Source organism: Ceratosolen solmsi, unplaced genomic scaffold (genome assembly GCF_000503995.2).
Source record: "Ceratosolen solmsi marchali unplaced genomic scaffold, CerSol_1.0 scaffold8, whole genome shotgun sequence".
NCBI classification, from domain to species: Eukaryota; Metazoa; Arthropoda; class Insecta; order Hymenoptera; family Agaonidae; genus Ceratosolen; species Ceratosolen solmsi.
Window position 1 is genome coordinate 1,447,639 of NW_011948439.1, and position 13,155 is coordinate 1,460,793.

Here is a 13,155-nt window from a genome sequence, read left to right on the forward strand (position 1 = left end):
GAACCGCTCTTAAACGTGAACAGTGTTATGACAATATCAGGGTTTCCAAATCATCCTGGGATTCGACTTTCTGCGCGGTCAATCCCAAGTTCCTCGCAATTATCGTCGAATCAGCCGGAGGTGGTGCCTTTATAGTTTTACCTCACAATAAGGTAAGTACAGAGAGATTTTATCACGAAATCACTTATTTTTATACAATTGAAATTTATTCATTTTTCTCACGATATGTTTCGCGAGATTTATATATCTCTCGCGGATTTTAATTCTAAAAGCCAATATTAACGTGAAAATTAAATTTATCGTAAATTTTATGAATATTTTGAATTTTTTACACATTTTAGTTTACCGAATCTTTCTTTACTAAAATCAAACATAAGCTACATAGCATTGAATAACAAATGAATATTTTTATGGAATTTTTAAGATAATTTTTGTCTCAGTTGTACATAATTTTAATTTACAGTCTTGGGTGGTTCATCGCCGATGCCTTTCAACTTAAAATAACTCCTGCTCTATTTTCCAACATGCACGTATTTCTATTTCGAAATTGACTATTTTTTCATAAATTTGCAGGTCGGCAGAATATCGGCTGATCATCCACTGGTGGGTGGTCACAAAGGTCCGGTGCTAGATATCGCATGGTGTCCACATAATGACAATGTTATTGCGTCAGGATCCGAGGATTGCGTGGTTAAAGTTTGGCAAATTCCAGATGGTGGAATTTCCAGGACTTTGACCGAATCTGTGGTTGATCTGCAATTACATCAGCGAAGAGTCGGACTCGTTCTCTGGCATCCGACAGCTCTTAACGTATTACTTACAGCTGGCTCTGATAATCTTGTGATTATTTGGAACGTTGGTACTGGAGAGTCTGTTGTGAAAATTGACTGCCATCCAGATGTAGTTTATTCTGCCTGTTGGAACTGGGATGGCTCTAGATTAGTTACTACTTGTAAAGACAAAAAAATAAGAATTATCGAACCTAGGACGGGTAACATTGTTGAAGAGGCTATTGCTCACGAAGGTAGCAAAGCTACAAGAGCCATATTTTTAAGGTACCATTGTATTCCCCATTATCGTTATTACTTAAAATTTTAGTTATTAATATTAATTAATAAACTAATTTTGTAAAATTTATTTGTAATACGTTGTTTTATTATTTCAGAGGTGGTTTAATTTTTACAACAGGGTTCAGCAAAATGTCCGAAAGACAGTATTCATTAAGAGCCCCAGATATGCTTGCAGAACCAATTGTTATGGTAGAACTTGATACCAGCAATGGAGTAATGTTTCCTTTGTACGATCCCGATACAAATTTAGTTTATCTTTGTGGAAAAGGAGACTCTGTTATTCGCTATTTTGAAATAACTCCTGAGCCTCCTTTTGTTCATTATATCAACACTTTTCAAACGCCAGATCCTCAAAGGGGAATAGGTATAATGCCTAAGCGCGGCTGTGACGTTAACAGCTGCGAAATATCGCGATTTTATCGACTGAACAATTCTGGCTTTTGTCAGGTCATATCTATGACTGTCCCAAGAAAGGTATTTTATTTAATAAATCTAATCAAAGAAGTTATATTTTATGCGAGTCATACTTTATTGAAAGGGGCAATAAATTAAACAAACAATAAAAATGTCAAAATGTTGATAAGAATTTATTGTCTTAAGCGCTTATACGTTTTCAAATATTATTTTATTATGAGCTGAAAAAACTTTTTTTCTTCTTTCTCTTTTCATCTGTTAATTGTTTTATTTTTCTTTTTTTTTTTTTTTCTTTTATGTAAAACTTTTTTAAGTGCCTGATAAATCACTAATGATTCCTGTTTAACATTAAATCTTCTTAATTATTTGCTGTAATTTTTTTTTTTAGTCTGAATTATTTCAAGAAGACTTGTATCCTGATAGTCCTGGGGATACCGCAGCTATAACAGCAGAGGAATGGGAGGCAGGACAAGATGCCGAACCTCTCCTTATTTCGTTAAGGGACGGTTATCAACCAACAACTTCTAAAAATGATCTTAAAGTCCACAAGAAAGCTAATCTCTTAAGTAAAGGAGCAAAAGTAGGCGCAAACTCTACTGGTGGACAATCAATGTCAGGTCTCTCGGTAAGTAAATTGAAATGCTTGTTACTATTATTTTTTTTTCTTCCAATTGATTTTTATTGAATTAAAATGTACATTGCATATTACGGATATAAATATTACAGGATGACATTATCAAAGAATTTTCGGAAGAAATTCGAAAGTTAAAAGCTATGATAGTTAAACACGAAGGGCGAATTCGAGTACTAGAATCTGCAGTATCGCTTCAGATGAAAGAACAAGAAAGAAATGAAAAGTCTTCCTCGCCAATAGATAAGGAGTCACTTGCATCCGATGAAGTTTGATTCAGCTAGTGGTTATATTTTTATATCCTTACCCACGGAAACCATTTAATTGTGTAATAAATGAAACGTGCGTATTATATTTTGATATGATAGCTGTGTATATACTAGGTAACTTAGCATAGTAGCGTGCTCTAAAATCATCAACAGTGTCTTGATTATTTATTGTACATCCAGCGTCTTGTATTTTTCTTTATTTCTTTCTTTTTCTGCTTCTATTTTCCCTTTTTTTTTTTCTCTTCTCATTCATCAACATATTCACATTTTTATAATCTTTTACATAATTTACCATAATAATATATCGAATCATTCATCGTTACCTGTTAATAGGATTTACGTTTATGTTACATTTTAGTGTTATGTTATTTTTTGAGATTTTTATGTACATGCGCGCGCCTTGGAGGAAAAACTTTTCATAAAACATGAGTGCCTTAATTTGTACAGAAAAAATCTACTGTAAAATAACAAATCTAACAAGCAATTGTTCTATTGATTGTATTTGACATTTGGAACCTGTTAAACTATTATGAATTGTCTAATAATCACATTTTATATAATGTAAAAATAGCAAATTTTACTCTACTTTTCGAATTTTTAAAAGAAATGTTAATCGTTCGAATTACACACGTTTAATATATGGTTGACAATTCATGATGAGCAAAATTTACTCCCTTGTCTTGTTAAAAATGCAAGAAAAAAATAAAATGATTTTAAAAAAAATGTTGATTGTCTTATGTATTTGTAAAGCTGACCTTTATTAAATTTTATGTTGTCAATCCTCTGACCGTATTTTCTTTTAGTAATTATTTTTTTAATTTTAATCGTGACTTTGTGCATTTATCGTTTAAAGATTATATTACAAGCTGACGTCAAGATTAGTGACGATTAATGACATTGTAACGTGTTTGTGTTATCTGCATACGTGCGGCGATGATATTTTAGAAAGGGATGGGTAAATAAATAGAATTGCTGTCGTGTACAGTAGAAAAATGGCATTGCCAAATAAAATTACGCTTTTCTTTTGGAAAATTACTCTTGTCGGATACGTAATTGCATATCCAGATAAATATGAATTCCAAGGTTCATGTAATTCTTTTGATTTTAAGAGTCTTTAAATTAACCATCAACAAGCAGTGAATTAATTTTAACCTACAATTCGTATAAACAAAGTTTATAAATCCACAGTTTGTTGTTTTATGCGTGAATGTATCTATTATTATTATTATTATTATTACAAGTTAATAACTAAATATGACCTTTATCTTATTTCAGATATTGATACTAATATGAAATTCAATTTATTAGATATATTGAATGATTATACAGAGAGTGAAAAGGACCATCGTAGGGACTCCACCGATGATCCATATGAAAATTGGACTGGTCGTTGGATGCCAAGTCGACCTGGGGAACCTACACCGCCGCCTAAAGTTGTTTCTAATAAAGGTAAAGATGAAGAATCGCACCACGATTCTAGAGTCCCAATGGGCGTTAAATCACCAGATTGCGATGATGGAAAGGTATCGTTGTTATAAGATGTCGATTTTGTTATTCTAATTAAATGACAAAATACAATTTGATGTAAATATAATATTTTAGACTAATTTGACAGTGGACTGGGATCACTCTGTAACAAGTTACACTTGTTACGGTCAGAAAATTAATCCTGATACAGAAATTTCTCCAGAATTATATTGTGATACAATACCCAAAAAATACGAGGTTTTTTTTTATTTTTAATAATTTATTATGTAAATCATTCTATTGAAAAATTTAAGCGAATGTAATAAACTTTTGGCATTTTTAGGCTATCCATAAATGCATGTACGAGAGTATTGAATATAAAGATGATATTCCAACATAGTAAGTAGGGCCTTGACTTTTTACTCGAATAATTATATTGAATGTAAACGAAATTTACGTAAATTATCGTGAAAAATATATGGCTATCGTTTTAGCGGAAGTCATCGTCCAATTTGGCCAACATATGGAGAATACACGTACGTGCCAAAACAAAGATGGATTCACAATTTGGAAGTAAGAATTTATATTTCTTGGTAATCTAATGAATTTAAAGTAAATTTCAATTTTCTTCGACGTATTTTCAGCATGGAGCTGTCGTCATGTTATATCATCCGTGTGCAAATAGCTTGGAAGTGGAACGTCTAAAGGGAGTAGTAAAGGGTTGCCTCCGCAGACATATTATAACACCCTATGATCTCGATGAAACCAAAGTAAATAGAACGTTAATTGTAATGAGTAATACGTTAATCAATTGTTTAATCATAATATATAACGCGATGAAAATTTCAGCCATTAGCGTTGGTGACATGGGGCTGCCGTTTAACCATGTCCCATGTCAATAAAGAATTGGTTATTGACTTTATTAAGGAACACGCTCTCCATGCTCCAGAAAATCGCGTTTACAAAGACGGAGATTTTGACGATCAGTTAATAAAAAAGTCTGACATTGTATCCGATGAAGAGGACAGCATAATATGCTTTAAGCAAATGTGATTACTTCAATACTGATCTCTAATATACTAATACATATGATCTGTAAAATTACTTAATTTATATTTCGAAATACGTTAGTCTGTGATTATTTTATACGTCAAACTTATTTAAAATATTTTTTTATCTATACAATAATTTATTTAAGAATACCGGTAAAATTATATAATTAGTGTAGTATATTAAGAGTCTATGTGTATGTAAATTGTATCCATACTTTGTACATAATTTATTTGCACATTTAAATGGAAATAAAAGTTTATGGAACGGATAAATTATAAGACAACAGTGGAAGATGTTTGTAAGTTTACTTCCAATCTCGAAATTTACATTTTACAGCAGTATCTTTAAAATGAATCGAGTACTTTAGATTATTGATTAACGCAAAACAAACTTTACGTCGAGACTGCGATAGGCTTCGCGTAGCGGAAACACTATTAATGTTTGGTATTAATTTTTTAAGGTGCTCGAGCCTTATATATTTTTACAAGCAATTTAAAACAATATTAGTTGATTATGAAAATGTTATTTTGACCTGATTTATTTATTGTCTACGTGGCGCTAATAATTCTTCGATTATACGATGCATACGATGATCGAAAGCGTCTTGTATTTACAAGCGAAATCGGAGAAACGTGAATTTTATACCCAAAGCAAAATGATATAAGCAATGATTATTAATTAACAATTATGAGATGACTTTCGATATTTTAAGGTTTTCCTTTGTGTATCATGTACATTATGCATACTAACATATTATATGACGTGTCGCTCATTCTTTTTCCAAGGAAGTACAGGTATGTTTTCATGTTAAAAGAAAACAGTATCTGAGTTCACGACTACACATTAAAGAGCCACATAGCTTACGTAAACTTTCTAACACGATTAAATACAACAAACGGTAGAAATAATGTAATGCGTCTTTTTATAAACATAACATAATATATAAAAAAAGAAAAAAAAAAAAAAAAATGAAGCAGATCTGTTTTCTTTTATGTGACAAGTTACATCAACGTATAAGATTATTTTAAATTATGAATGACATTGTCGATCATTTTTTACGGAAGCCTCTCGATAGTCCGAATAGTAAAGATGTTTGATATCTTTGGTGCACTTGTAGTAATAGAAGATTCCTATTTAAAATCTATACACGCTCTTGAATGAGTAATATTGCTCCAGTGGGCATTTGTTTGACTTGCATTATATTACGTGTACGTGTGTGTTTAAAAAAAAAAAAAAAAAGATTTCCCCTTTCTTTCTTTTTTTTTTCTCTTTTTTTTTTTGTTCAACACGATACAAAACTTCATAGTGAAATCTTGATAATAATATTGTAAAACACTTAATTTTTTAACGAGATAAATAAATAATTTTCTAAGATATTTATTAATAATTGTTAGCTTTGATAAATATAATACAACTTTTGTAACACTTATAGCAATTTAAAAGCGACTTTGTAAAATCATTTTTTTTTCCTATTATTGAAAATATTGAAAATTTAAGTAAATACTAAATGTGATCATGTCGAAATTTTAATATTTCTAATAATTTTAAATTATTCTTTAACAATCCATTTTCTCGCAATTTGTTTCTTTTCTTTTTTTTTTCTTCTGTTTTTTTATTTTTTGGAAAAACAAGTTTTTACACATAATGGCATTTTAAAATTCTTCAACACGCTTTACTTTTTACAATTTTAAAAGCTAGCGACGAACAAAATTCAATCAACATATGCTTATAGAATTAAAAAAAAAAAAAAAAAAAACTTTAATTATATCATTCGGTTAATATCGAAATTTTTCTATTTTATCGTCTATTTTATAGACAAATTTCGTTTTCTAGTAAAAATTGTATAAAGATATTTTTTGAATAGATGTAATTTGAAAGAACTATTTGAAATTCGACTGCAGTATAGAAACTTCTTTCGGTTAACAAATTAACATTAAACAAAAGAGCGGTAAAAGTGTGATTCGATTAATGTAATTGATTTTACTAATGGGTATAACAACACGGGAGAAAATAAAGTTTTGAAAACCAAGGCAAATGTAATTAAAAAATATAGAGGATAGTGGTAGTGTATCATTACGTTGTTGTATGTAGAAACGATATGTTCAAGGAGCCGATTTTGCCACAACAATATTTCTTTCAACATGCGGCCTTTTTATTTTTAAAATGCCATTAGTCCCGGGAGCGTAAATTTTCTTTCTACTATCAGCGATGGAGAATTTTTTATTTTGTGCTGTGAATAATTTCATATACGCGACGAAAGGGCACATTCGCTTGATCACAATGTCTACACTCGCCGCCATCGTCAGCAACTCGTCTTGCCTCGCCTTTTTATAAATTGCGCTTTTCAAGTTGCGTGGTTTTGTCAACAATTTTCTTGTAATAATCCAAATCCATCGAGTAACTGACGATCGCGAAAGGTCCTAAAATTATTGCCAATTTTGTACACCTCATATGTTTACACCTATAGAACGAAATGTCTGTTTCCGAGTAATTATCTATTAAAACTGAAAGAGAATATTTCACCTTATTTTTTTTTTATTCTTTTATTCGAGAGAAAATGTACATTAGTCGCCCGACGTGAGTACGAGATATTAATATTTATAGGCAGAAAACACTGTTGATTTTTATTTAGATAAGTCATCATTAAATACAGAATTCTTAATGTTTTATTTATGAACTTTGTTTCTCTATGAAATACCTACAATAAAAAGTATTCGTAAATTTTTTTCTTTCTTTCAATATTATTCTTTTCGCTTCTTTCATTCATTTGCGCTACAATAACGTAGTTTTTTTTCTACTACACGCACTTTTAAACGTTACTCTTCCCACTTTGTTTGTTTGTTTTTTTTGCTGTTGTTTTTGCTTTAATTATATTAGCTCATTAAGTATAATCTCACTTCTGTCGCATGAAATTCACTTATGTGAACTGTTTTTTTTTACTTTTTTCTTTGCTTCGTTTAATTTAATTATAGTTAAAGTTTCTTCTGTACTTATCTCTTCAACAGCGCACCATATTTGTAGCTTCTTTTGTTTATCTTTCATTTCTAAACATTTTTCAAAATTATGATTTAGCTGAAAGTAGAATTGACACTCATAAGGTTATTAAAGTAGCCTTTCTTATTAATAATTGCATCGATGTGACACCGACTCATGTACATTTTTGACATTCACTTACCAGCGATAAATTTGATCGAATCTTTAATTAATCATTCAATTATTTTTAATTATATTATATCAAAAATGGTTAACCGATAATATTTCGTCAAGTAAAGTCATGAATATGATTTATGTAACAAGAATTTATAAAAATACTAAATTATCCCTTTAGATATATTCTTCGAATAATAAAAAAATTGTGTATATTAATATTAAATATAAATATTAAAAAATAATAAAAAAAAAATAATAGCACACTTAAAAATTAAGTAATTAGCGCTATTTAATGGGACAAAAATCATTATTGATGTTTTGATATTATTCGTACAAATATTTTATTTTTTTTTTTAATATACGATTTCGGCCCAATAAACAAATATAATCATTATAAATTAAAGTCTGACTAATTATTAGTTGTCATTATAACTTTTCTCTCTCTCTCTCTCTCTCTCTCTCTGTCTATATCTTTATTACATTTTTCTTTCTTAACGACTACAAAAATGCAGATGAGTTCAGCGTTTCAGCAATGCTATCCGGTATATTGATAACAATATGTATAATATGTATAATTATATTTACGTACTCGGTCGTGCGTACACTGTGAGGCATTTATTTTTCTTTGTTTATACGGTGTGAAAGTTTAGTGCCGAGGTTGAACGCTACGCACACTAGTCTCTTTGGCATGAGAGAATATGATTTTTTTTTTGTATTATTTTTATTATCCGCCGTTTCATCGTCGTTTAATATTATATAACATGTCAACGTACAATTCTTCGTCATTGTTTTATGTATACCTATGTATAAATAAATTTTCCTAATATTCTAAATGAGAAAGGTGAATGAAAATGCCATTTTTAGTTCTCGCTTATTTGTATACAATTCAACTGACTTGTACTTTAACAACATTAAATAAAGACAGTTAATTTTAAAAAGATATTTTTTAAAGAGTGATAAATTTAGGAAGACCAAAAACGTCGAGGGAATTTATGAACGTCATTTCCAATTGGCAAAAATAGAGAGAGACATTGAGAGGGAGAAAGACGTAAATGTAAAGGAGGTTGGAGAATCAAGAGATTGATGTATGGAGAGAGAGAGAGAGAGAGAGAGAAAGAGAGAGAGAGAGAGAGAGAGAGAGAGCCACGTGCTCTGCAGGAAAAGAGAGAAGATAATGAATATGTTCAATTTTATACATTTTATCTTCTTTACGGTTAATAGGAAAATAATATTTTACGTAAAAACATAACAATTACATTTACATTTTCTTCTTTGTATACGAAGCATAGAAAACAAAAACATGAGTTGGCGACTGAGAGGCAGGTGCGGTTTCTTAACAGCTGTTTCAACCTCGATAAAAGTCATAATTCTTATATTTTTCTCTAGATGTACTTTGTTTGTTAGGCCAAACTCGCTAATAAAAATCAATTGTGCTTTGATATAGTCAATAATTCTAATCGTTTTGTCTTTTTGTCATCATTATTATTTCCCTTCAATTTCTTTTTTGTTTATTACTTAAACTTAATCTACTGATAATAAAGTATTTATTTTTTCTCTCGCACTCCTTTAATCTCTCATTCTCGTCAATTCCTAGATAATAATTATCGCTAAGATCTATGTATACTAAAATCGGAGACTGCGTAAGCTAGACTCTATTGAAACTCACTAGACGCTGGAGCTAAATAGAGTTCTGACTAGAAATTCTCTCTCTCTCTCTCTCTCTCTCTCTCTCTCTCTCTCTCTCTCTCTTTATAGTTTATCGTTCTTCTTCCTCCTTTTCTTTTCCATTTGTTAACTTGTTTTAATGCGTGCATGCGTATGTTATCCGCCCATAATGCATGTCACGAGGCATGCGTCATATTTCTTTGAGATTTGACGTGACTTTTACAGTCGTTCGATATTCAAGCGCACCACACGATTTTCGCCGTTCAAATTTCTAATATAATATTTAAACATGTGATTTATAATAATGCACGAAATATTTTTTTCATCATTTTAAACAAGGGTTTTGAGTATTATCAAAGTACTGTTTCCCCCCTCGCTCTGTTGGTTCGAACAACGCGTTAACTTATATGCATTGTTAGATAATTGTAGAATTTCTTTCCTTTAGGAGAGAATTACGAAGTACAACAATGCTTTACTAATAATACTCGACTCGCTTAATTAACGTTCGAATTTTATTACACGATTCAGACGCGCCAAAAACTTTTCGATCACAGTTGCTTGAAGGTATAATTTGTTCTTATTCTTCTTTTGATATACTTTAAATGACGATCTGAGAATACATTCGCACAGCTGAAAATCCGAGTTGATCATTAGTGTCAATATCATGTAAATCATTCGTCATACTTTTCCATTTAATAATTTAAAACTTTAGCTATTTACAGTGAGATTTTTACGCGTTTTAATAAACAACGTAAAGCTAATATAAATTTAAAATTTATATCATCGGTCAACTATGAAAGTGCCAATTAAATAAATAAATTTTTTTACGCATGCGGAATAACTACGTCATAAAAGGAATTATAGTCAGATTTTAATGCACTTTTATCTAACGTTTGCCGTTATGATGCAACACAGTGACAAAATTTGCTTAAAAACTGGAAAGAATACGTCGAATTTTCAACGATGACCTTTTCTATTCGATAGCAAGAATAATCGACTTCGTTTATTTCAATTATCATACATTTGCGCGGATCTTTCTGTCGTTATCCTAATATAGTCTAAGGATACGAGGCGATTCCCTAAAGAGTAAATAGCAATTGAATAAACATTTGCTTTAAAAATTTATCAATCACATTAAAATGCACAGACTTGAAAATTTGAATTTTAAATTCATCGCGTTATTACGTTACTTTAAATTAATTTTATTCCCTTTTTTTTCTTGTTTTTTTTTTGTTTTTTGTTTTTTGCTTTCATTCTCGATCCGGACGTTCGAGAAACCATTAGCGTTAGCGTTTTCCAGTTCGTTTTCTCAGAAACCCGAGACACGTATTTTTCTTAAATGACCCGTATATGTAATCGCACGCAACGCGTCGAAGACACGGCACTCGACTCGATTCTGCAATGGTCTACCAAATTCTCGTACTAATAATATACAATTAATACAATTTGATTAATATTCAAGCGACTTTACGAAACATTTGAATGCTCCGTTGAGCAATGTAGAGTGAAGTTAAAAAGAAACAAAATTGAATAAAAAAAGTACCTACACAAAATTTTATATTAATATTATTCGCGATTTAGTGAGTTAAATTAAGCAGATATTGGATGCATTGGCTTGATAGATAATATATGGATCGATAGGCCCGCATAAAGATCGTGGGAATAAGTGAGAGGGAGGCTGGTGGGGAAACGAAGGAGATGAATAGAGAATGATAGGGCGAGTAAGCACGTGGGAGAGGGAAAGGGTTCAAATTTTCCGTGCCTTCGACGACGAGTATTCCAAGTACACGCCTATACATATCTTATGTTTGTCTCTCTCCATTGCGCACTACACGTTCTTTCTTTTCAATCTTAATTATAAGCTTTTTTTTTTTATTTTATCGAGTAGCTATTACATTCGAAACCTTATACTTGATTTAATTACGAAGTTTCTTTAACTTTAAATATTTTGTTGTGTATTTTCATAACTCATACTGTTATTGGAGAATATAGTAGATAATAATAGTAATGTAGCTACCTAAGCTAACAATTACACTTTCTGTACAATGCACAGAATTGTAAGCCTCGAGTTTCATTATGAACATCACGAATTCTCATTCGCTTATCGTGCACTTTTCATCGCACGATTCACAATATTTTTTTTACGTCATCGTACCATGCTCGCATATTCCTAAATAATGTCCATTTTCATGATTTAATTTAGCCGCCGTCGTCCGAATAAATAACGCATAATCGCTCCGAAGAATAGTCGTCGCCGTTGAACTCTCAATTCATCTTACGAGGCAATAAGACAATAATGCCTCAACACACACTTTTCAACGTTCATATATAATATTTCAACGAAAACATCGTTCAACATTTCAACGTACTTGTAACGCTCGCGCTCCTTATAATAATGATTCGCTAATTTATTTTCGATCTCCTTGCTCGTCTTTATCACGTTATCATAGCAAGTGATAAGCACGGTCCTTACGTAGCGTGTACATCTGAAAATATGAGCGGCCCGAATCAAAACTCGAAGCTTCCCCCCCCCGCCCATTTCCCCTCAGCGCGTCGCCATTACCCCTCGCTCTTCCAATCCTACTCCCACTCTCACGCACTCATATCCCCATTCACTCGCTCAGCTTTTCATTTTATTCTATTACATTTTATTTTTTGTTTAATTCACAATAACACCTAGGTTATATCATATTTATTGCTGCGCAGCAGAATGCGCCGTCTTCGCTTTCATCGCTTGCGACACCAAGTCCCCGAAGCAACCACTCCGCCGCCTCCTCCTCCTCCTCCTCCTCCGGACCAACGCCGCCTCGTTTATAATGAACGACGAAAGTCTACACCGAGGCCACCTGTTCTTACGGTGTATGGGACACGTGTGCCGCTTCCACGTCTCGGTCTCGGAAAACCTCGTGCGCTGGATTGGGATGGGATTGTCCGAGTCCGTGTGGGAGTGAGGGCGACGAGGCCGAGCGCAGCCACGTGCTTGGCTAGGCATCGGGGATGCGCGGTACGTGAACGACTCGTTGAATTGCTCTGTGTAGGTGGTGTTGACGTTGGGGTTGGCGCGGTCGCGTGCGCGATCGGAGGAGGGGGAGGCGAGCGAGTTGCAGTTAACGCTTACGTTGGTGCGCCTGCGGCTCATTTCCTTGCTCTTCTTTTCTCCCTTTGAGCGAGCGCCATTCGTCATCGTCATCGTCTTCGTCTTCGTCTTCAGCTCCTTCGTCCTCTTCTTGCTCAATTTTTATCGTAACACGTTCAAGGGCACGGGACGATATGCGTCGGCTCGTACGTTAGCGTCAAGGCGTTGATGCTGCCGTGCCGGATTCTCGAGCTCGTCAAAAATCTTGCACGCTTACGACGCCTTCGACATCTGGAAAATTAAGATTGTAGATTTGGCAGGGTGGACGGTGATTTATCGTTGGAAGGACTTTTTCGTTCG

The 13,155-nt window shown here is 32.5% G+C and overlaps 3 protein-coding genes across 4 annotated transcripts in view; 2 read left to right on the forward strand and 1 right to left on the reverse strand.

Annotated features, from left to right (window-relative positions):
• Nucleotides 1–5: 5 nt before the first annotated feature.
• Nucleotides 6–2,605, forward strand: coro (protein coronin; the record flags this gene model as incomplete). Its single annotated transcript, XM_011503641.1, has 5 exons — nt 6–152; nt 574–1,055; nt 1,166–1,544; nt 1,873–2,109; nt 2,211–2,605. Coding segments are annotated over 5 exons (1,425 nt in total), but the record flags the coding sequence as incomplete, so codon positions are not given.
• A 616-nt stretch (nt 2,606–3,221) lies between these two features.
• Nucleotides 3,222–5,001, forward strand: LOC105365472 (uncharacterized). Of its 2 annotated transcripts, none has more exons than XM_011503642.1 (7): nt 3,222–3,473; nt 3,660–3,907; nt 3,987–4,109; nt 4,195–4,250; nt 4,346–4,424; nt 4,496–4,621; nt 4,701–5,001. In XM_011503642.1, the coding sequence occupies exons 1-7, from the start codon at nt 3,377–3,379 to the stop codon at nt 4,902–4,904; spliced, it is 933 nt and encodes a 310-aa protein (XP_011501944.1). In that variant the 5' UTR covers nt 3,222–3,376; the 3' UTR covers nt 4,905–5,001. The 2 variants fall into 2 exon arrangements, with proteins under 2 accessions (XP_011501944.1, XP_011501945.1); XM_011503643.1 differs by having other exon boundaries at nt 3,223–3,467.
• Nucleotides 5,002–12,514: 7,513 nt separating this feature from the next.
• Nucleotides 12,515–13,155, reverse strand: part of Syx1A (syntaxin 1A) — a 96,860-nt gene continuing 96,219 nt past the window's right edge. Inside the window, exon 10 of the mRNA XM_011503646.1 lies at nt 12,515–13,086. The gene's annotated coding sequence lies outside the window, so the exon portion shown is untranslated. The remainder of the gene's footprint in view (nt 13,087–13,155) is intronic.

What these genes read in the sequence shown, in the direction of transcription:
- LOC105365472 (XM_011503642.1), top strand. Translation starts at nt 3,377, where the DNA reads ATGGCATTGCCAAATAAAATTACGCTTTTCTTTTGGAAAATTACTCTT. An exon ending in AAAGATGATATTCCAACATA is followed by an intron (nt 4,251 to 4,345) that starts GTAAGTAGGGCC and finishes CTATCGTTTTAG; the next exon opens with CGGAAGTCATCGTCCAATTT. An exon ending in GATGGATTCACAATTTGGAA is followed by an intron (nt 4,425 to 4,495) that starts GTAAGAATTTAT and finishes ACGTATTTTCAG; the next exon opens with CATGGAGCTGTCGTCATGTT.